Below are 25255 nucleotides of genomic sequence, written 5' to 3' on the forward strand. Positions count from 1 at the left end.
ATATATTAAATTAAAGTATGACTTGTGTGTTTGCTTATAATAATAAGATGCGTAGTTAGTTAATAAGCATAACGTTTGTGGTTATGCTTAGCTAGTGTAGGGTATACAGTGGTTCATATAGCGCCTGCAGCAAATCATTTCGTTCTAGTTGGTTTTTGCTTCGTTTTGAAATGCGGGCTTGCTGCTTACGACGCTGCTGACGTCGTTTGTTGTTGTTGTTGTTGTTGTCGTTGCTGAGTTCTGTTGCCGTTTGTCGCAGCGGTGGTTGTAATTTTTTTTTTTGGTTTTGGATTTTAGTTGCTGTTTAAACTTGGTCGTGAGAGGGTAGCAAAGGCTCAAGCCCACGTTCGCCACCCGAAAGCAAAAAGTGATCGCGTCGCCTCGTTTTGAAAATCAAATTCAACAGAATTTTTGTTGTGCTGTGGCGAGAAGAGAAAAGTTTAAACTGTGTGTGTGTTTTGTTTGGTTCTTATTATTGTTTGAGCTTTTATTGAGGACACACTGGCTAACAATAATAATAATAACAATCACAATATCAATCTGAGAATACTGCAGCACATTTTAATGGCGCCCGCCGCAGTCGCTGCCCCGGGCTCTTCGCCCACAACAACAAATTCGCTGCAGGATATGAGCGCAGCAGCCGCGGCCATCGTGCTCGATATGAAGCCCAAGGGGGAGTTGGGCGGCGGCGCTGCAGTGCCCATACAAAAGAGCAAAAAATGTGCGTAGAAGAAGAGACGAAGAGCATGAAGAAGAACAAGAGCGTGTTTACAACTTAGTGAATTTTTACCGTTTGTTTTTTTTACAGTGGTGCGACGCAACGCCTCCGATAAACTAAAACTTATTCAAATGGTTCATGATAATCCCATTTTGTGGGATTCACGTCTGCCCAACTTTAAGGGCGCCGAGGAGGAAAAGAATCGCGCCTGGGAGCACATTGGCAGGGAGTTCAATGCGCCCGGACGTCGCGTAGCTCGAGCCTTTAAATCGCTGCGCGAATCTTATCGCCGCGAATTGGCCCATGTCAAGCTGATGGGCAATGGATTTAAGCCCAAGTGGAGTCTATACGAGGCGATGGATTTTCTGCGCGATGTCATCAGAGAAAGAAAGTGAGTAGATCAGAAAAGAATTTTATATACAGTGCATGTTACAATTAGGGTGAACACAATAAGCGGCTTTGATTGCTTGATCAGCTGTCTATATAAAAGAAAATATTTGAGTTTTAATTTCTTTGATAAATATATAATATTTAAATTAGGGTGTACACTTGACGTCTTTATCAGCTGATTATAATAGTTAAATATTTGAGAATTATTTATTATATGAAATATTTTATTGCTGTCGAATTCCCATTTGAATAACCTAGAAAGGCAGCGAATTTATAGATAAACCTTGTTCCGCAATAGAACAGATTAGAAATATTTGGGGTTTGCCCCAATGTTCTTGTCGCCTGTGTCTTCTTATCGCGAAGCTCAGCTTACACCCACCTGCAGTTTTTAGTCACTCTATTGACCGTTCCACAAATCAAATCATTGTCACTGCGATTAATATTACAAATGAGTAGTGAGTGGGGCATAAGGGCGATAAGCTAAAACAAAAGCGCTGCAAATAAAAATCGACAAAACAAAAACAAGTGCGCAAGCAAACGGGGAGGGGATCAAAGATCGGCATGAATAACGGTGCTTTCTTTTAAAACAAGTTGCGCTGCTTTTGGCTTACACGTGCTTACACACACACACATACATATATATATAATTATTTATTAAAAACATAATTAATTGATTCATAGCGCGTGAGTCGAACAAAGCGCTGCAAGTGCAAAGATCAAATATAACTCGAGCTCTTAACCAAAGTCGGCTGTCTATATATATGTATTTTCTTTAGCCAGTATGACTCAATCGAGCTTGTTTTGAAATTAAATTCGAAAGATATAGATACATATGTTTTCTTATAGTTTGCTCAGTGATCTGGAACATTTCATAAGTCGATTTATATTATTGGTTGGGTGGGGTTGTGGCCAACTGAATAATTTCTTTAAATTTCAATTGCAATTGTTGATGATTCATATAAGCGCTTAATTTATTGTTTTAATTTAAATGCAATTAATTGTGGTTAATCAAAATTAAATTTTTTTCCATTGAACTCTAAAAATGTTTAACTTTAAGCTTATCAAATAGCTAAATAAGTGCAGCTTTGCTCTTTCATGGAATACTTAATGCTAGAGATAAGCTAAAGCTATAGAGATTAACAGTTATTAAAGACGAGCAGCTAGACACAAATTTCTAGTGAATCATCGCACTTTGAAATATTCAAAGCCGAAATCTCAGCCTAAGCAGCTGCCCAATACCAATACAGACAGACAAATGTATGTGAATATGCAAAAATAAAAAAAGCAATTTAAACAAAGAAATGACCAGGCTCAGTGCTCGTCAGTGCTGCCCCTCCCCCCCCAACAAACGTCGCTATATGCATATGTATGTGTAAGTATGTGTGTGTGTGTATATATATGAAATAAGGCCATTTCCTTTCAATTGACTGTACCCACATAGCGGCAGCAGCAGCAGCGCACTTGTCTAAGATTTATTTCAATTTGCTACGGCATACAAGCACAAGCAGGTTAGAATGGCTCTTACACATACACACACACACACACATACATATTTAAATTTTTATTATTTTGAGCTGATAACAGACAACGGAACGGGCCGAGTCGACAGCAGCAGCAGCGACCGCGGCTTGAGCCATAAAAACAGATCTCGTCCAGAGCAAAATTATTTTTGTTGTTTTTGTCGTCGTCGTCGTCGCCACTTGAACCAAAAACGAAATGTAAGGGAGGCTGCAAAAAACCAACAAAACGCTTTAGCCTTAGCTGAGATGCTGCTGTGTCGGCTGCTGCTGCTGGTGGTTGTAGCGCAAGTGAGAGCGAGAGAGCGCGCGCGCGAGTGAATGAGACAGCCTAGAGAGTGATAAATTAACGCAATGAGAGCAAGCATATAATATATGAAAAACTGACAATCAGCAATGAGAATACGACTAAACGAACACTCGCGATTGCGCTGGCAGCGACGGCGACGGCGACAGCAGCAGCAGCAGCAGCAGCATCGGTTTTGTCGACAGTGGACCAAGTTTAGAACGAAGCGTAGATTAAAAATGTCAGAGCGCGCGCGAAAGAGAGCGCAACTGCGCATGTGTGCGTGTGTGTGTGTAAGCAATTGAAGCAGCCAGGGTTAAAAATATATGCGCAAGCAGACTAAACGTTAAGCCAAAATATAACTGTGGGGTTGAATTCGCTCTCACAGCACTTTGGCGCTCACACTCTCTTGGCGCTCCACTCTCTTGCGCTCGCTCTCGCTCTTTCGCTTTTATGTGTGTATGTGTGCGCTTTGGCTGCTATGTCACGCTTATGATTTAATAAGCTAATGAGCTGAAAAATTTATGAAAATTGTTGCAACTGTTCTTGCCCTCCCCCCGCACCCCCCTAGCATATATTTTATGCTCTCTGCTTGACCAGCCGCGCCTTTGACAGTAATCTCAGCTGAGCTACAACAGCAGGTCGTCGCACGATCGAACTTCTTTAACATATATGTTATATATATATATATATATGCATGTGTGTGTGTGTGTATGCGTCACTTGTGGCAACCACACAAAATACTGGGCGTATACACCCAATTTGCGTAATGCCTCAGTACTCATACCAAATATTTATGGCGATTAAGCAATAAGAATTTTATTTTATTTGATCAGTTTAGACCCAGCACTTAAAAAAGTACAAAGGGTCTTATAATTAATGCTGCAAAATTCAAGATTTATGCTCTTTTGTTTATATGGAATATATTTATATTTGACTAATTATATTTACTACAGTAAATTGGTAACAACTTCGCTTCAGAGCTGCTGCTGTCAATTGTTGATTTTGTTGTTGATTTTTAGTAAATTCACCAACACTAAATATTTTATTTTATATTAAAAGCTATGATTTTTAATAGTTTTGATATCAAACTGCCCAATTTTAGTCTTTTAGTATCTATTGTTGATATTGTTGTTGATTTTTAGTAAATTCACCAACACCAAATATTATCTTTTATATTAAAAGTCATGATTTTTAATAGTTTTGATATCAAACTGCCCAATTTTAGTCTTTTAATATCTATTGTTGATATTGTTGTTGATTTTTAGTAAATTCACCAACACAACTTAACTTAATTTTGATATTAAAAGCATTGATTTTCAATAGTTTTGCATAATTTGAATCTTTGAGCATTCATTGTTGATTTCGTTGTTGATTTCAGTCAATTCACCAACACTTTTCTATGATTTGTATTAGTTTTCATATTAAACTGTCTAATTTCAGTTGATTAGACATACAAATATTTGTTTTTCTTGCTATCTGTGCACTTAGCCCGAAACTTTGCTTATCAGCCGACCAACAAATTTGACCATCAACAATGCTGGTCAGCTGATAAACCACAAAACAAAATAATTCCTTCTGAATAGAAGCTAATGAGCATAAACAAGCGATGTGGACTTGGTTTTTGGATTGCTGCCTGGGCCTGTGGACGGAAGCAAACAATTGATAAGCCAAGATAGCAAAATAACAAAAATACACACAAAGGCGAGACCACAGAAGGCGCGCAGTACAAATAAAAAGCAATTTTGGTTTCAAAAACGAAAACATGTGAAAATGCATTTGGCCCTGATTATTTAGTTTGGCTAGCAAAATGAAAATGTAAATGCTGCATATCGACTTACAGTTCCAATTGTCAACTACCTGCTAGCCAAAATAAACGCGACTTGAACTGAGACTGAGGGGGGACTGAGCATACGCTAAAAATAGCATTTGACTTTCATTTCGAGAGCGAGAGGGGCAGCTGCCTGCAATGCGCTTGAAATTTGAGTAGCGCAGGAAAACTCTCAGTCCAGCACCAAAAACAGAGCCCGGAGTTCAAGCCAAACAAGAAGAAAATTCACATATTGTTTTCTTTATTTTGTGTCGCATTTGGTTTTTCCTTTTTTTTGGGGTTTGTTTTGAGCACGTTCTTGCAGTTCTTGTTGCTTGCCCTCTTTTGTTTGCTGGCTTTGGGGGTTGCAGCTCTCTTGTTGCTATTTTTGGTATCAGAACGCATAAGCAACAGTTTTCAAAAAAATGTCAAACGAGCCAGAGAGTTGGCTTGAAATGCAATCTGAAATATTTTCTGGTTATACTCTAGCTTTAAAAATTTTAAACTTCATTTAATATATATTTAGCTTTAGCAGCTTTATATATAATACAATTTTTTATTTAAACTATTGCTGATTAGAAAATGCTCTGAATTTTAAAAATAATTAGATTCAATACCTTTATATATTTTGTATATTTTTTATCTTTTAAAATATTCGAATAATGACGCTATATAAACTGCAAGATTTATCGTTAAATTAAATTATATTTTATTAATTTATTAGCTCCAAAAATCTTCAATTATTAAGTTAATTCTTAATAAATAGTAATCTTATAGTTTTCGTTCCAAAAATCTTAAGGTTAAATTAAATTAAATTATATTTTATCATATTATGAAGTTAAAAAATAATAATAAATCAAATAAAAATAAAAAAAAAATCAAATATAAATCTGCATAAAAAAAGCCAAAAATCTTAAATTTTAAAAATCTACTAACTTCATAAAATAAATATTTAGCTATAACATATAATGAATAACTACATTTTATTGCATTATTAAATTCATTTAAAATAAAAATGTTTTAAATTCTTGAAATGACAGCTATGTTAAATATATTAAAAATAATATTTAAAAAATTATTTCTAATTATAAACTCTATTTTTTTTTCTCAGGGGCGCCTCGCACAGCAGCGAACTGAATCTCAAGCGTATTTGCTCAACACTTGCACAACAACAACAACTACAACAACAATAACAACAATAACAATAACAACAACAATAGCAGTCATGGACTGCTGGCAGCTAACAAAGCCGCCGCTGTAGCTGCGCTTAAGCTGAGCTCATCCTTCAACGATGCCAGTAGCGCCGTCTTGAATCTTTCGAAATGCTCGGCGCTGAACATGAGCAACGATGAATATTGCTGCGATGATTATGTGAAAGCAGAGCTGGATCTCTCTACAAGCGGCGCTGGGGGTGTGGGCGTGGCAGGCAGCAGCAGCAGCGGCAGCAGCAGCAGCACAAGCGGCATGCAGCCGCTGCCGGCGCATCAGCAAACGCAGCAGGCGCAGCACAACGACAGCCGCGTGAGCTCAACGCGCAATGACAGCGGCGCAGGCGGCGGCGGCGGCCATGGACATCATCAGAGCTATGACGACATGGACGCCAGTTCCATGCGCAGCGGCGACGAGGAGGGCAACGCCTCGGATGAGGTCGAGGAGCTGGAGGCCATCGATGCAGACTTTCCCTATCCCATTATACTCGACTCGCCGCGCAGTTTGAATGCCAATGGAGGCGAACGCAAGCGACGCCGCGATGAGCATGAGCTGGACGCGGATGACATGGAGGCGGATGACTATGAGGATCAAATGTTGCAGCAACATCGCCACTTGCGGCAGCAACAGAATGCGGCGGCAGTTGGCGCTGTTGGCAGCCTGGAGCTGCCGGCGCCGCCGCAATCGGTGCGCGAAGTGCTCAACTCGAAGTTCTGCGGCTTCATATCGGCCAAATTGAATAGTCTGGAGGACTCCGAGGCAGACAATCTAATGAATCGCATACTCTTGCTGCTGGTGCAAATGCAGCAATGCGAAACGATCAAATAAACGTCGTGGGGGATTAGCAATTAGTTCTTAAGTTTACATTAGCCAAGCAAAGCTCAAGCCACTCAAAAATCGCCAACAACAAAATTTGTGCCATGCCAAAAAAAAGACAAAAAATCGTGTAACCAAATGCCATAAATACAGCTATGTCCAAAAAAAAAACAACAACAAAAGACACAAATACAAAGACAACAATAATACATGAGATTTAGTTTATATATTAAATGTTAATTTAGTTTTAAGTGCACACAAAATGAAGCAACTGAAAACTGAAAAACTCTTCATCACATATAATTTAAAAATCAAGCATAATCAAGTGGCATATATATTATTATATTATATATATTATTATTAATAATAAGCGCGCGGTACAGCAACATTTAATAAATAACAAACAATAACTAAAGTCTTAGCCCATTTAGCATATTTCACACATATGCAGGCCAAACAAACACATTTGGCCAGATGTCGAGGCGTCATTAAAACCAGTCGCACCATAAGTAGCAAAGCCGCATGCGCCGTCGCCGCAGCATGCAGCGCACAGATGTGTCCACATGCCTCTCAGCCTTATAGACCAACTTAGCGAGCCGCACTTATGAATGAGCTGCAAACTGAAAACAATAGCTGGGAAAAACAACCCTCAGGCCAGGTATCGGCGCTATATATATAGCTAAGGCCAAGTCGGCAGGCATGCGCATGAAATTGCCAAAATAACAATAGAAACTGGTTTTCTGTTAGCCTTGGCATTGATTAGGGGATGCTGCGCCAGGGGTTCAATGACCATGGCTAAGCAGCTAAGGGTAGGCAGCATTTGATGTACTCGCTAGCAAATTTTTGATAGCCAGATTTCAGCAAAAGTAAATAAACGTTAAGCATTGTTAAATATTTTGATTTCTTAGTTTGTACAGTCTCAAATATTTGCTTTATTTAAAATTCAATGTTATAGAAAATTGTGCAGCAAATTCTACTGCAAGGGTTTTGGCATAAACAAATTATTCGCAAATAGTTTTTGTAAAAAACGAAATTTTCGAAAACAGAAATTTTGTAATAGTTTGCTTTGAATTTTGCTTAAATATAAATATATTGTAAATAGAGAAATTTATACATCGAATGACAAAAAAGTTATAGCAAGTTTTCAATTGTTGAATTTTTTAGAAAGCAGAATATTTCAAAATATAATTCTGAAGAAATTAATTTCATATATATATTATTTATTATTAAATTATTGTGAAAAACAAAATTTTCGAAACCGCAGCCTTAAATTAGAAAAAGGTTAGTTAGTTAAGTTTTTTATGGCAAACTTCTTTAGCAGCTTATGCTAACTTTTTATTATTATATTAAGTTATTGCAAAAAATCAAAATTTTCGAAACCGAAATCGAAATCTTAAATTAGAAAGAAGTTGAGAAAGTTTTTATGGCAAAATTCTTTAGCAACTTTTAATTTATTTAAAGTTTAGCTTGAATATTTCTTAACATACACAAAAAACAGCCTTAAAAATATATATATATATATATATATGAATATATATATCCCATATATATAAATATCCCATCCACTTTCACGCTCTAACTCAAGCTTAATTCTAAATTAAGCTAAGCCAAAGCAAAGCTTTTGCTTGAAACTAACTTGGAATTACAGCTTGAGTTTGAGTGTTGAGTAAGGATTGGAAATTTAGGCCTCGGCGCTATCATAATCATCGTAGTTGCTGCTATATTTGCCACTGCTGACAATGCTCGGCTTACGATAACCGGTGGCCTCGGCGCTGAAGCTTTGGCGCAGCTTTAGCTTGGCGCGATCCACTGTGCAGTGCCTGCAAGGGCAGGGCTGACTCTCTTTGGCAGCCCTGGGCAGCTTGCAGGCACAAATGCGCCTAAGCCAATGCTGCTTCTTCTCTGCTGCCGCTGGCGCTGGTATATAAGCCGCTCTGCTGTCGTAAGAGACTTTTCGCTTAGTTCTGCAGGCGCAGAGTTTTCTAGGCTGTGACGTAATTGTGCTGCAAGAATCGTTATCGTTAGCAGAGTCTTCACTTGAGTTGAAGTGCATAGAGTCAGCATTATTATAATATTTATGATCCAGACAGCACTCTTGACTATAGTCTGTGCTAGCGACGCTGGTGCCGCCGACGCCGCTGCCGCTTCTGCGCGCTGAGAAGCGCATGCAGCTCTCTGTAAATCGCGTGCTTGGTTCAAAGCTTTGCTTAGCGCTGCGCCTGCAGCTTGGTTCAAAACTCTGCTTACTGCTGCGCTCGCTGCTTGGTTCTAGGCTTTGCTTAGTGCTGCGCTTGCTCAGCGAGCGTGGAGAGCGTGGCGTTCTGCTCAAAGAGCGTGGCGTTCTGCTCAGCGAACGTGGCGTTCTGCTTTTGTTGGAGCTGGCAATGCTGCGACTGGCGCGTGGCGTTCTGCTCTTGTTAGAGCTGGCAGCGCTGCGATTGGCGCGTGGCGTGGCGCTCTTTACAGTTTGTCTTGAGCTCTTTTGCTCTTTAGCTGCTGCTGTCTTTACATTTTGTCTTGAACTCTTTTGCTCTTTAGCTGTTGCTGTCGCATAATAAGCTTTGAGCTTATGCAGCGAGCTGCGCTTGGAGCTGCGTTTGCTTGATTGATCTCCAATGGATTCTGCTGCTGAGCTTTTGCTGCCCGCCGCGCTGCGTATAGTGTGCTTTGATTTCTGCTGCTTTCGCTTGCGCTGCTTTTTAACTTTCGTTGGCGCTGTCTCTTCTTCTTCGTCGCATATTTCATAGCTTGGCCAGCGTTCGCTTAAGTAACGCTGCTCAGCGCTGTTGTTGCTGCTGCTGCCGAGCGTGCTCTGCGAGCTGCGGCTGCGCTGCTTGCACAAGCAGCAGCTGCAGTACGTTGAATGCTGCTCTTCGCTCTGCTCTTCGCTTGGCACTGCTTCCAAATAGAGCGGCTCGCTTAGCTGCAGCTCTATCTGCGACTGGCGCCGATTGTAGCCACACAAATTCTCATTCTCTGCCACATCCGCCAGACTGCGCAGTCGCGCACGCAGCTGCGTTATAATCTTGTCCTGCTTGCTGCGCACATCGCCCAAGCTTTGTGAATCGCTCGACAACTGCGGCAGCTCCATATCCGACTTGTTCGCCTCCAAGCCCTGGCAGGTGATGCGCTCCAGCTCCTTGAGCAAACACAAACGCTCACAGCCCGTTGCATTGCCAATTTGTCGCAAGCGAAATTGGATTTTGGCATAATGCGAGGATAGAATGAATAAAGCTTCCTGCAGCTGCTGCACTTCATCCTCCAGCTGGCATTCGTAGTCCGTCATGGGACGACTTTTCATATCGCCAGCCACATCCAGCCAAGTGTAGCGTCGATCCTGCGAGCCATTTGTCTGCTCCATTGATTGTTGTTATTATATGCAATATATTTTGTTGTTGTTGTTGTAGCATTTGGTGTTTTGTTGTAGCTTTTTATATGAATTTTGTAGCTTTGCCTAAAGAAAGTTTAAAAGTTAATGCTGCGCTTGCTATAAATCAAAATTTAATAAATGTAGCTATTCATTTATGAACTATATTCAAGTTCATACAGTTGCATATTTTAATAAATTCGTTAAAGCGAAGAAAATATGCATCAAAGTTTTCAGGCTAAGCTTAAAACGAAATTCGCTTAAGACTTTTAGCAGAAATATTATTTTTAGTTATTTGGCTGCTTCTGTCTGCTTCACTTAACCTATTTTACAATTGTACTTAACGCCTTTTGCTTTAACCACGCAACGCTCATGTGGCAAACACAAAGTCCCCTTGCAACATGCAACACAACACGCCAAATGTGCAACAAGCTGAAAAATTGCCAGCTGTAATCAATGCCCGGTCCATCGGGTAACCCCCACCACCCACCGCTGCTCACGTTTAACACGCGCACCGTTATACGCGCCAAAGCAGAACGCACTAAACAAATTTCGTGTATCCAAAAGATTTAGTCATGTTGCAGAGCAATTGATTTGGTTGCCAACACACACAAACACACACACACACGCACACGCACACCTGTGCAGCAACAAAGTGAAACAGAATCTACGCTTGCTGTAAGCGGATAAACATGAAAACTATATGCAGAGGTGGGTGGGGAAGAGAATTTTAAAGCTGATTACCGCCTGCAGCAGCAGCAGCTGTTGTTGCTACTAGTATTGTTGCCAGCTTTTAGGCACGCGCTCTGCAGCGTTGCCAACACACAGAAAAAGAAAAAGAAAAAAAGCATTAAAAGCCCTTTTGCTTAATTTATAGCCAAGCCGGCCGGCTTGAACTCTGCATTTTTTTTTTCTTAGGGCAGGTTCAGCTTTATGAGCTGTTGTTGTTGTTGTTATTGCCGACAGCGACGCTAGCGCTTCGTTGCGCGTTAACTTCGTGCTCGTTAGAGCTTCGTGTGTTAGTTAGCTGAGTGCCCACACGACTACTACGTGCAGTTTAGAAAATGACATCTCCAAAATGTCAGCTGTCAGCAGTTTGTGGCTTTAAAATGTGGAGCACAATCATATGAATTACTGCGAGAGCCGACGACGACGACGAAGAGAGAGCGTAAGCGCATACGCTGGAAGTTTTATAGCGCTGTCGTTTGAAACGTTTTGGCATTTTGCTGAAACACTGGAAGCTCGGCTCGGCTCAGTTTTATAGCAAGCAGCTTAAGAGCGCGCTGTTTGTTTACTTAAGAGCAACTGGAAGCGGCGGCATTTACATTGCTTGCTTATAAGAACGTTTGACAAGCACACATAATTTAAAAACATAAACATTAACATAATTTTGTTATATGTTTACATAATTATATTATATTTATTTATTGTTTATCATTGTTTATCCATCTTGCCTGACACGCCGAATTATTTGTAATAACAATTTCCCGTTTGGTTCCAGTGTGCAACAGCATGTGAGAGCCAACGTAAAGAGAGCGACGCACACACGAAACTGCAATTAACATGCAATTGCCAAAAAAGGCGCTCGCTCTCCCGCTCTCTTGCTCTCGCATAACAAGAAAACAAAACAACTCATTAATTATAAGCATAAATATTATTATTAAGCGCTATGATATTAATAAACATTTAACATAAATATATATTAAGCATTTAATTATAAATGATGCTTAGGCATTTAAAACATATTTGGACTCAATCACGTATGTATTAGAATTTGCTTAGGCACTCAAGCCGGCTTCACATTGCTACGCAACGCATTGGAAAAAGCCTTTGGCTGCTGCTGCGCTGCTGCTGCGCTGCTGCTGCTGCTGCTGCCTCTGCTCGGTCGCTGCTGCGCTGCTGCTCGCGTTTGGAGCTCGAGTGCAGCGAAGTTTTGGCGAACTGTGTGCAGTTTTCGCTCGCCTTCAGTTGAAAACGAACGATTTAAGCGTAAAGTTCAAAAGCGGGCGGTGTTTGCGAAAATTTGTAAATCAAATGCGACCTAACGGTAAAGCACAACAACAGAATATATATTTTGCGTGTTTTTTGCTACTTTGAACCAAAAACAAACTTACAGTGTTTTGTTTAAATTTTTGTGTGTCTTTAGACTAACAGTTAATCGCTTGAGGCGGGTAAGTTTGCGTTTGTGTGCGTGTGTGCGTTTGCTACAAGTGACGCGTGTGAGCAAAGAATAAATATTTTGCATGTGCTGGCAGCTGTTTTTATTTTACCGTTCGTTGCAGCAAAATGCGTAAAGGCATTTTGACTGCATGTTATTATTTTACAGTTAGCTAAAATCATTTCGAGCACTTTGCTTTTGTTTTCTCGTTTGTCACTCATTTGATTTTGTGGCTGCGTAAGCTGCTTACGTTATTTACAGTTAATTTTGCTTTGTTATGATTGCCAATTATTTGCTTAAATATTGAGACTTGAATTGAACAAAACAGCTGCTCAGTTAGTGCTTATAACAATACTAAATATGCAAATAAATAATGTTAAATAAAACGCGTGTGTTTAAAAACATAAAAGATTTAATACAATTAAAGCAAATTGCCAATTCAAAAGCTATAAACAACTAATATAGGTAAGTGGCGCATAATTTATTTAAATTTAATTGCAACTGCAGCTGATTTGCATTGACAGCTGATTGACAGTTTAATGAATTTTAATTTAGTTAATGAATTATTTTTCGCTGGCCATTGTTGTCAATATTCTGGGAATACGGCGTAGTTGCCATGAAAGGAAAGCCGTAAGCTTTATGGCCTTTGCTGTTGAAGTTCACGACCTTTCAAACAAATTCTGTGAAAGTTGAAATATAAATACAACAAATTCTAGTGAAAAAAGCTAATGAAATTGAAATTTAGCTAGAAAGGCTTGAATATGAAAATATTGTTACTAGTTTAAATGAGTTAATAATAATAGCAGGCGCTAGATATAAACAAAGCGAGCAGCGCTGTAAAAGGATGTCTAACAGTTGTGCTTGTCAGTCAGTCAATCAGTCAAGAGCGCAAGCAATTTGCGTATAAACAAAAGCCAAAAATGCTAAAAAGTATTTTAATTAAACACAAATACAAAAAATACTCAAGTAAATATCAGATGACTGCAGTTTTTAATTTGCGGCAGCCGCTGCCGCCGCCTTCGATTGTCATTTAGTTGGCAAAGTGATGGGCGTGGCAGACATCCAGGCCAGGTGGGCGTGCCTCACTTCAGGTGAAGTGCGAATTGAAGCGCCGCTTGAGTGCGACCAAAAGAAAAGCACGCTGCTCAAGTGGAAAAGCGCTTCAAGTGTGGGTAAAGCCAAGAGATGGAAAACAAAAAAAAAAAAAAAAATAAAGGAAAAATGTTTGCTAAAGATGCAGCTCAACAACAACAACAACGAGAAGAAAAATAATAACAACAGCAACAATCAACTACAGCTGCTTTTGTCAGTCCCGAAGGTTTTTTTTTTCCATTGCTGCTTGCTGCAAGTAAAAAAAACGTGAATGAATGAAAATTGCTGTTGGGAATTTTACAAGCATTATGCGTAGACACAAAAGCAAAAAAAAAAAAACATAAATATATGCACAAGTATGCAAAAGCGAAGGCATAAGCAATGCAAGTCAAATCTATTGATACTTGCATTTGGTAGTTAAGGTCCTTGAGCTTGCGATAAAAAAAGTTGCTTTGGCTTCAAGTGTGTGTGTGGCATGGAGAAAGCGTCTTTGTTTTTCAGTTTAAATTGCAAGCAAGAAAAGAAAAGTGTAAGTTTGATTAAATTTTGTAAATTTCTGGAATTTAAGTTGCTAAATTTTTGCTTGCCAGCGTGAATTCTGTGTAAATTTTAAGCACATTTATTTATGAATAAAACTGCAAGCAACTAACCATCTATATTTGCAATTAGTAATATAAATTTCCAGTCACATAAATCAAAATTTTAATTGACAGTAAACTGTGTACAAATTCTAAGAACGTTTAGTTTTTGCTAACAAAGAAATAATTTTCAGTTATAAAACTATAAAAAAATTCTTGGTAGCATTTCAATGCGTTAAATTGCAATTGCGTTTAACTGAAATTTAAGTAGACTAAACAGCATTTCGTATAATATTTTAATGCTTACAAAAAAAATGAATACAAATTTAGTAATAAATTTTTGCTAGCTGCAGTAATTAACAATAAATTAAATAATATTTAAAAGAAATTTGTGTGTAGAAAAATCAATTTAATATTTGTGTTAATTTCTTTTAAATATAAACTATAAGAAAAATGCATTTTTGCTAGCTGCATTAATTAACAACAAATCAAATAAATAGAAAAGAATAAATAAGTAAAAGAAATAGAAAAATCAGTTTTGTGTTAATATAGAAATAACTTGCAGTATTATAAAAATATAGTCAATGCTTTTGTTTTCTATAAAAATTTATACTTTAGTTCAAGGGATAAATTTTGGGATAGATTTTGCTAGCTGCATTATTTAATAAGAAATCAATTATTTATTAATTGTGAATTGTGTGTAGCCCTAGTCAAAGAATAATATAAACCAACTTAATGGTTGTGTTAGTTTCTTTTAAATATAGAAGGAATTTTCACATCATATAAATATATAGTCTGAATTCCAATTGCATTAAACTGAAATCAAAACAGATTTTGGTAATTTTTAAATGCTTACAAAATATAAAACTTTAGTACAAGTGCTTAAATTTCGTAGTTACATTAATCAACAACAAATCGAATAATTATTTAAAATTTATGGCACATACCGCTGCCTTTTATATGTTTTAAGTGTCTGTAAATAAAATAAATGCAATATATAGAACATTAAACTGCACAACAGCTGCACTGCAATATTAACACACACACACACACACACATTTAGGCGCAGCCTACAATTACACTTCGAATTCGGGTCAAACATTTTTTTTAACTAGTGCGAGCACTTTGCATTTTATCGACGCTTAAAAACTGACAAACCCAAATAACTAAAGCCAATAAATTTAAATAAATAAACTGGTGTACGGAAAGTTTTTTGGGGTGGCCGCGGTAACTAAAATGTGGCAAATAAATGCAAAAACAAATTTTTGCAACGCGTTGCTAACGAAAAGCCATAAAAATGTCAACGCGCATTTCAATTAAAAATGCAACACGAAAAATTAAAGTGCGCTTTTAGGCGCGCACGCACGCACACACAATTTAAAATTAAACAAATAATTACAGGCAAGCGAAATCAATTAACGTTAATTACGCACAGCTAAAAAAAAAACTAACAGTAGCTAATATTGAATACAATATTCACTAAAATTATAATTTTTTTTTCTATTGTTGTTTGCGCGCTACTGTAATAAATATTTCCTGACATTTTGTGGCATTTTCGCATGTCAATAATATTTATTGTTATTATTTCAAAAAGGCATTAGCCCCGTACGCTCACCCCCCCCCCCCCCCCAGGTGGGGCACTAAGCACTTGCTGCTTGCCACAAAATCAACTACAATATGCATAATAATTTGTAGTAGTTACTAAATTGGTTTGGGAAATTGCGCCGCCTACGAAGAACGAGCAATAATTGTTACAAATCGAAAAAATAGCAGCAGCAATTTTTTCTGTAATTTTTCACAACAGTATTTGTTTTTTTTTTATTTCTATTGTTTCTACATTGGCGGCATGCAAATCGATTTGTGGCGTTTGGCACGCAAACTTTGACAAACAGCAAAAATAAATATATATAAACATTAAACAGAGTAAATTGGTTAGATTTTTGTCAGCCTGTGCCTCGCTGTCATGTTGCCTCACTGTTTGCTAATATATTTGTCAAGTGTTGAATAAATATTTGCTAGAGCTTGCAGCTAAAGCATAATTTGATTAAGTTGAAGTTAAGCGAAGTAGCGCGGGTAGTAAATTGGATTTAATACTATTTGATAATTTAAGCTATAAAAGGCAAATGGTTAAAGTATTATTTATTAAAATTATTGTTTTACATAGGCCAAAGTATAATAATTAATACTATATTTTGTTTTTAATTATATCTTCTATTGAAATGCTGTTAAACTTAAAAATTAACATAAATGTTGCTCGCTTTTCATTTATTTGCAGTCTAAATGCTAAAAAGATATGAAAAATTACATTACAAATTATACAAATTATATATTTAATATATCTCTGTCTTACAATTTAAAGTATTTTATAAATACAAGAGCTCTTTACTTATATTTAACCTATTAATGCGTATTAGTTAAGCTAATGCTGATAGAATTTTACTTTATAAAATTGTGTTGCATACTTTTCAAACTGTGGGCGTCGCTGTTTTCATATCTTTATATTTTTGGTAAACTGAGTCGTCATTCTAGCTGTTAAATATCACCAAATACAAGGAAGAGTTAGAATTAGATTAAATATATTCTGATGATTCAGAATTTAGCAACAAGCCAAAGACTAGCTAAGCTAATTAGCTGCCAATTGCTATGACTTAAACAGCAAAGCTGCTTAAATAGCAATGCTAATTAATAGTAGCTGATTTCAATTTTGTAATAAACTTTTTATAAACAATTTACTAAAATCGCTGATTGCTTTACATGCAAAGTACTTTGCCTGCTGCTTTATAAAATTTATCGTGTGTCATAAGCGCATATTGCAATACAACGTGTGTCAATATAGCACTTGCTGTATGTATGTGTGTGTGTATTTATGTACTGTGCACAGTTGTCGACTGACAAGCCACAAAAAACGGCCTCGAGCCTTCGCCGCTTTTGAAGGCACAGCCAGCACTCACTTTAGCGCATTTGAGAGAGCCCGTAGGCTTTATAGACAAGCGGGGAGGAGGGGGGGGCAAGCGGATTTTTGGGGCGCACACAAAAGCGCGTAAGCGTATTATTAATGGCATGCGTGGTGAGTGCTGCTGCATATGTGTGTGTGTGTGTGTGTTTGCAATTGTGCGGCACAAAATCCAAAACGAGAAGCAGCAGCCAGCGCATGTTTCATATTTACTGTGCTGGGCGTCGATGCCCCAACATTTTGAACAGTTTCAGCCACTAGGTCTATCTATCAGCTACAGCTCGCTTCGCTTTTTTAATGAAAATGCAAAAAAAACAGCACAAAGCATTGCTGTTAAATTAAATTTTTGGGCAATGCATATGCAGCTGCTGAAGTTGTCATTATATGCGCTGATTTTTGCTTTAGTAGTTGTAGAAATGAATTTTCTAGCTGCTGTAGCTAAGCTCAAAAAAGTATGCTACAAAAATGTAGCCAAACAAAGAGCGCTGTGCTTACAATTTGTTGTTGTTTCAGCTACTGCTGCGCGTATGTGTGTATGTGTGTGTGTGTGTGTGTAGACTACCCCATAATTTCCGTTTTGATTAATGAATGTTGAAATGTCGAAAATTGTTTGCTGACGTCCAAAGCACGCTCATAGAACTTTTCGCTCTCTATGTACGTGTGTGTGTGTGTGTGTGTGCAGCAGACGCTTGTTAGCAACAAATAAACAACATGTAGCAGCAGCTTGGCAGAGTATGAAGTTTGTACTAACGTGCCGCATAAATGTCAAATATCAATCAAATTCGCACTTTACGGGGCAAATCGCTTATAGCCGGACACGCCCCAATGGTCCGCAGTTGCTTTAATTGATAAGAGGGTAGCACTAAAGCTGTAAATTACAATAGCTTAAGCTGTGTTAATTGTTGCTAATTGAGTTCGAATAAAAATCGATAGCAATGCAATTTTTATTGCCATTTGCAACACTTTATAAACATAAACCTGCAATTTGCTTAAACGCGTATCAGCAGTAAACTGCTAGATCATACAGTTAGTACACATAAGTATATGTCTATGGCAGTAGTAGAAAAAATTATAGTGCGCTCAACACATTTTATATGCCAGGGCCAAAAGTTTTGCATTTGTTGTTAGCCGCGTCGTCGGCTCAATGCATTTTGGTAGCCTGCCCAACATTGCATGTCAATGTTGAGTATACAGCAAACAAAAAAAAAAGAATCTGCCACACCCCCACGCCCTACAAACTCCCACGCTGCGTGGCTTTATTGTCAACAACAAACAAACAACAACAACAACATTGCTGCCAAAGTTTAAACAGTTTTACAAAGTTCAATTTACTGTTGTTGTGTTTTATTTTTTCTGCGTGGTATTTTTTTTTTTTTTTTTTTTGGGGCAAAAGTTAATTGAACTGCTAACGCCCACAAAATTTGTATAGCATGGCAAATGGCAGGCTATAGTTTATAGCCAAACTAAAGTTGAGAGAGTGGATTGACAAACTTATTTGATTGGTTAGTTTTTCATTATCTTGCATGCAAGACATAGCCGCTGCGCTGAAAACTTTAATTTAACTATAACCTTTTTTTTTTAAACAAAAGTGTAAACTATAGGGCTTAGCTTGCTGACAGCTTTAGTAAGCCAAAGTCTTAAGAGCAGAGACAGAAAAAAAAAAACAGACTAATGAACATGTTGGTTAGAAAAAAGTGCATAGAGAGAATGGCGAAAATTCAATTATGGCAAAGCGCATGAAGGTAAAGCAAGCAGCAGAAAGAAATATAAGCCACTTGCCAAACAGCACTTGAATGTGTTAATATGCTAGGTTTTAATAAATGAAATATTTTAAAGCTAAAATTGGCACATTTGTCATTTTTATTAGTGAGCTTAAAGCATTTTCTAAGTATTACTACAAAGTATATGGCTTAAAGTTTATAAACTTTTCCTAGCGTTGCCAGCGAGCATATACACTTATGTGTAAGCAATTGAGCTACACTTTATTATGTTTCATAGTATTTAGTAATATTTTTAGTTATTGATTCTTGCTCAGAGTTGCTTTTTATCGATAGCTGTAAGCAGTAATCAATCTACTATACTTTTTAGCCAATTTGAAGCTTAGATTAGCTAATTAATTTAATGTTTGCTAACTTTAATATTAAACTTATTAACTAATAAGCTTAAAATAGGCTAAAATATAGTACACTTTTTGTATATTAATATTATTTGCTCTAAGTTATATTATGTTTCATAGTAGTAAGTAATATTTTTAGTTATAAACAGCAACTCTGAGATATCGATAAGTATAAGCAGTAGCGCATTTTAAGCTTAGATTAGCTAATAAGTTTAATGTTTTCCTCACTTTAATTGTACACTTTTTATAAAAATAATATTATTTGAAGTATGCTGAACTAAAATATACACTTTTTAGGCGCTTAAGTGCTAAAGCTTTGTTTTATATCTGACATTAGCCTATTTTTAAAATATACGATTAGATAAAAAGTTTAATGTTTCCTAAATTTTTGTAAACAATATTCTTTTCTATAAGTTATATACTTGCTAAAGTAAAGTATGCACGATTAAAATATACACTTTTGAGACATTTTATATAATATATATGTTTCAAGCCCAACTTTGTTATACACTTTTTGTAAAATTAGCATTAATGTTATATGCCTGCTACTGATTGCAGCTAACGCGCTTATTGAACTTGTTTATATGACACACACACACACACACATGCAAACGCTTTTGTTTGCATTTGCAGTTGCATGCATCTAACTCTGCAATATAGCAAACTTTTTGCTTCACATAAACTATAGAAACAGCATAGAAAAAAAAGATAGAAATTGGTAGAAAAACAAAAACGAAACTTTATCTGTGGTTTTGCATTGTATGCATATTGTTGGCTCTCACACACTCTTGCGCTCTCTCTCTCTTACACTTTTGCTGTGGTTACACACACCAGCTCCATGGCATGGGCACACACACACACACACACTTCTTCTGCTTTTTTGGCAAAGCTCGTTGGCTTTTCGTCTGACTCGTGTGCTTAGTCATTGTCTTTGCGTACAACTTCCGTCTGCCATTCGCCGCATGTTGACGTTGACTTTGCCAAATGCCCCTCAAACTTTAACGCTACGCAAAATGTCTAGCCGAAAGAAAATTGCTGCTGCAAAAACCAACAGCAAAAAAATGTTGCATACTTTTGCGTGGAATTTGAAGTATTCTCTGTGTGTGTGTTTTTTTTGTTTTTTGTAAATTTTTGTGTGTTGCATTTGCAAGTGAGTAAAAACAAAAATATTTTTGGTATGTCTGGTAAATATATGGGGTATATATGGGGTAGTAGTAGTAGTACAAAGTGAGTGAGCGATGTTTGGTAAATTAGAAAATATTGCTGAGGTGCTGCAAATTGAACAAACAGCATATGGAGAGCTGATAAATCATTTAAGATATTGATTAAAGCTGCAAATTTGGCACAATTTTTTTCATTTCAATTTAGTTATGCATTTAATTTGATTAAAAGTTGCTTCGATCAGTTATGCTTGCTCTCTGACTGTTGAAAACAATTAAATAGTTCAACAGTTTATGGCCACAGAAATGAATCATTGCCAAACGTGGCCAAACGTGGCCGCACATGCATGTCTTTAAATATGTGTATGTGTGTGTGTGTGTAGTTATAAATTAATGTTAATACGTTGCACATTAATAGGCTGCATAATAAATTAATTATGAGTGCGCGCCTTGCCAGATACTTTTTGATGCACCGATGAAATTGTGTCTCATTTCCGTCAAGTAATTAAAACCAGTCGACAGTGAAATTATGTTTAAAAATAAAAAACAATACGAATGCGAAATTTATAGTAAAAACTGCCATTGACTGGCATTTGATATATATATATATATATTTTTTTTTTTAAATTTACATGCCTTTTGTCAATTGTTTTTAATTTATTTTTCTTTTATTACCACTTAATGAAGAAAAATGTTAACTGGCAATATACACATAGCCATATAATTATTGCCGCCACACAGGATGTGTGCCATGTCTAGCTTATGTCTCTTTCTTTTTTATTTTTTTGTGCGCTGTGTGTTCATAATTAATTATTTGTTGATGTGTCTGATGAGGCCACAAATAAAATAAAAGCGCAAGAACAATGACTGCTGAAAATGTTATTAATGTGCAGCATTTAACTGCAAAAATTGATTGATATGCTGAGCAGTTATAAATGATAGCATTTAAATTTTTAAATTTTTAGCAACCCATTCAAAGAAAATCAATTACTTAGTAATTTCTATATCAATCAAGCGTAAGTTCAACACATGAACAAAAAGTAAGAAAATCAATGTAAGCGCCACAACATTTGTAGGCCGCACTTTACAAACCTAATCAAAGTTTTACACATCAATTGTTTCTAGGCTGAGACAGACGGACAGACAGACAGACGAACGGACAGTTAGTCAGTCAATGCGACAGATATAAGTAAAGAAGCTGCCACATGGCATGAATGAACAATAAGTAAAAGAAAAGCAACAACAAAAGCAAAAAAAAAAGGTATGAAAGTGGAAAATTGTGGAAATCTGTCAACGGAAAATATTTGAATATCGCCGCTGACGTCTTTGGCTTGTGCCCATGTGAATGAATGTTGAATGAGCAGCAATTCAAGTGTGCAAAAAGCACAAACAACCAGTAGCATGCCCCAAAAGCGAAGCTTGTGGCAAGCAGCAGTAGCAGCAGCAGTTGCCAAACCAAAAACCTGTCTGTATGTCTTGTCTGTCGATTTCCGGTTTCGATTTCATTTGCTACAGCGAGTTTCTAACACACACACACACACACACACACACACACTTGTGTATATATTTTTTATTTTTCTGTTTAGTTTTTGTTTATTTAGCAAACGCAAATTGTATACCTTTGTCTATTTCGTTTGCAATTTCTATTTGCTGCTGCTCTGGCTTGCTTAAGTATTTTTCTTTTTTGCTTGCCTTTGCTTGCTGCTAAAAAGTTCTTTGTGCAAATATTTCACGTATAAATTGAGTGTTGATTGGAAGGCAGGAGAGAGCGAGAGAGTGAGATAGAGCTATAGCAACATATCCAGTGGTTGAGCTTTGTAACAAATTGAGAAAAATTCCTGTAAATTTATTTGCAAGTTTCCTTATGCTTTAAGTTAGATTCTTGCTGCATAAATATGCCATAAAAGCAATAAATACAGCAATAAAAAAAACGCATGTTTTTCATATATATAAAAAGCTATTTAAACTAATAAGCCCAAATAGCAGTTTAGCAACTACTTGAAAGTGTTTGGATTTGTCTGCAAAGCAAAGTTTTTTGTTATTTTGTACAAATGCCAAATTGATGTGCCCCAACGTATAAATTTACGCTAGTCACGATTTTGTAATTTGCAATTGTTGTTGTAAGCAAACAATAAGAAAAGCGCAAGAGAGTGAAACTGAAGGTAATAAAAAGGCGCCGAAAAATGATTAAACATAAAAATGCGGCACATATCAAAATGTTCACACACACACACGCAGCTCATTAATGTGCCTGGCGTTGAGACATGCTTGGCAATTACTCATTTTACGATGATCGCACAATGGTCAACGGGGCGTATACGCAACGGTCACGTGAATTGCGCTTAAACATTTGCGGCGGCTTTAATAAGCGCTCAGCCATACCCAATTGTCATTGTTTGAGTTTGTCTCACACGCACAGCAGCAGTCGCTACAACAACAACAACAACAAAATGAATAATGTGGATTTAATGTCCTTAATATCCGAAGCAAGCCACAAAAGAAAGCAAAAGGCGCAAAGAACAAAACCAAAGCAAAGCTAAGCGACAGTTTTGCGCTTACACTGCTACAAAAAATTAGCTAAAATAGATAAAAATAAATAAAGTGTAGTATACAAATGCTAGCTATAGACATGTTAAGTCTTAGATATAAATGTAGAGCATACAGCATTCGTTATAAATTTGCTTGTGGCTTAAGCTTTTTTTGTTTGTAGTAAATTAGGCAACAGTTAAACCAGCTGAGGCAAGCGGCAAGCAGCGCGACGAGTCCTTGCCACACAGTACGCACACATTTAGCTGACAACACACACACACAGACGCAACGCACACACACGCACAGGAAGTTTGAATTTAATGGCGAGCGGCCATTGTTGCGAGGGCAGCGTTTTTTGGTTGGGCGTGGCTTGTGTGCGTCTGTGTGTGGTCGCAACATCTAAGCGGCAACGGAAGTGCGCGCTTAAGTGCTCATTATGTTTAGTTAATGCCGCTATTTATTAGAAAATCTAATGGGTTTTATACCAAAGAGCGAGAGAGCGCGTCGCTTTGCGTTTTTGTATTGTCATTTATTTGCTTATTTGTTGATTTATGCGCCGATCATTTATAACAACTTGGCGCTCAGCAATTTGTAAGCAGTTGTTTGTTGTTGTTTTTTTAGTGCATAATTTAAATTTATGCTGCTTTATTAGGCAAATGGTGTGGAACTTTTTACTCTTGGCGCCCTTGAGTTTATTGGCAGCGCGCTTTTGTAAATGATTGGTGCGCATAAATAAATATAAATGGCGGCCAAAAATGAAGCTGACAGCCACAAGGACATGTAAAGCAAGCTGTGGCCTGAAAGGCTTATGTTTTAAATATTTAACTGAGTTACGTTTGCTTGAGGCGGAGACTCGGTATATTTGAAAACGATTTGTCAATATTTTATAGGCAAGCATGTGAAGCAGTTGAAGAGAAATTTATGCAGTGAGCTTAACTTTAAGTGTAAAATAAGCCTTGCATATTTTTATAAATATTTTTTAAGCCTTAAGAGCTTTAAGAAATTCTTTTGGGTGTAGTTTTTATAGAAAAATTAATTTTTTAATTGCCAACAAATATCAAAGCACAAATATAAGAGCTTAGTAATGTAATAATTGAGCCACATAATAATAAAATATAGCGCATTATTATTATGAACGAAACTGATCGACATTGGCAGCAAACTATTAACAAAATCCAACCTAAATTAGCTAAGCTAAGCCTAAATATAATTTAAGCCTCACAGACAGTTAATTGCTTAGTCAAATTGATGTACAGTTGGACATGCACTATTAATGGCATCGAGTGTGGCCACTGACCGGCGCGAGTCTTGTACATAAATCAAGCAGCCGACATATTAGCCTCAGGCCTATAAAAAATAGAGAGAGAGCGACTAAAAAAAAATTGTGCTGAGGCTGAGAGGCAAAACTGCAGCCGTACGTAAAGCCAAAAAGCCAAATTGACTGAGTGATTGCCCGGCTGTTTGACAGCAACATCAGCAGCTCGCATCTGAGGCCGCAGCCATAGAAATTGTGACAAAGGAGAGAATAGTGAATGGTGGGGGGGGGGGGGGGGGGGGAGGGGCGGGTAATGGCCAGGAGTTTACCTTGGCTAATGTGCTATGCACGCGTTGAATAATGTGATGGCGATGTCGACAGCTGCACAGGGGAAGACGGACGTACAAGAGGGTTGTGAAATTTGCTTGGTTAGCCAAAAAGTAGGCAACATTTCCGAGTTTGATAGACAAATAGCGCAGCGGACAAGAAGTTGAGTGAATAGAGCGATCTGTCAGTTAGAAATTAGTAAAGATGCTTAGGCTTAAGCTAATTGATAATGCTTTTAGCGCAAAAGATTACACTAGACTACAAAAAGTTCATTGCAAACTTGAACTGAATTAAAAATTAGAGAGAAATCAGTTAAGTTGCTAAGCTTAACTAATTTTTAATGCCTTTAAGGCAAAATAATATAAACAATTACAGTATTTAATACTTTTTATATATATGCTCTTTTAAATTTAAATAATTTTTGTTATTATTTTCATTTCATTTATAATAAAAGATTTCTTAGTGATATGTTAGTGAGAAATTTGATGTTTAGGCTTAGGCTAATTTACAAGAAATTATTTTATATTTTTTATATAGTCTTTTTTTAATTTAAATAATTTTTTTTTAATATTATTTTTTATTGCTACCTTCAAATTTAATATTATATATAGTTATTTATTAGCTGCAGCTTTAATTTACTGGCACTTGCAACATTTTCACGCTTTAGTCTTGTTGGCTGTTGCCATAAGGCTGCATGTCTAAAACTTTACCTAACTGTGCACGATAGATGGCGCCACTTAATCTTTTACGCAGCATGCAAAAGCACGAACGTTGCACAAACAACCACAAGCAGCAACCAAATCCACAACAGCGTATAAATCTCATGTCTTGGTCGCAAAAGTTTTTTTTTCTCCAGACCGCACACACACAAACACACACAGCTAACCGGAATAGCCGTTTGAGTCCGCTGGCATTCTTTACGTAAATCCAAAGTTTTGTGCGGCGTATACGTAATACGTCTCACGCTTTGCTCT

At 37.1% G+C, this 25255-nt stretch overlaps 2 protein-coding genes across 2 annotated transcripts; one reads left to right on the plus strand and one right to left on the minus strand.

Moving 5' to 3' along the window:
- The first annotated feature begins 301 nt into the window (after positions 1–301).
- LOC108598784 (nucleomorphin) lies at positions 302–6923 on the plus strand. The gene is made up of 4 exons (XM_033293572.1): positions 302–721; positions 809–1109; positions 5833–5869; positions 5901–6923. The coding sequence occupies exons 1-4, from the start codon at positions 565–567 to the stop codon at positions 6756–6758; spliced, it is 1353 nt and encodes a 450-aa protein (XP_033149463.1). The 5' UTR covers positions 302–564; the 3' UTR covers positions 6759–6923.
- A 1367-nt stretch (positions 6924–8290) lies between these two features.
- Positions 8291–10200, minus strand: LOC108598869. The gene has a single exon (XM_017985628.2). It carries the CDS (start codon positions 10105–10107, stop codon positions 8428–8430), a length of 1680 nt encoding a protein of 559 aa, XP_017841117.2. The 5' UTR covers positions 10108–10200; the 3' UTR covers positions 8291–8427.
- Between the last annotated feature and the right edge of the window lie 15055 nt (positions 10201–25255).

Source organism: Drosophila busckii, chromosome 3L (assembly GCF_011750605.1).
Source record: "Drosophila busckii strain San Diego stock center, stock number 13000-0081.31 chromosome 3L, ASM1175060v1, whole genome shotgun sequence".
Taxonomy (NCBI): domain Eukaryota; kingdom Metazoa; phylum Arthropoda; class Insecta; order Diptera; family Drosophilidae; genus Drosophila; species Drosophila busckii.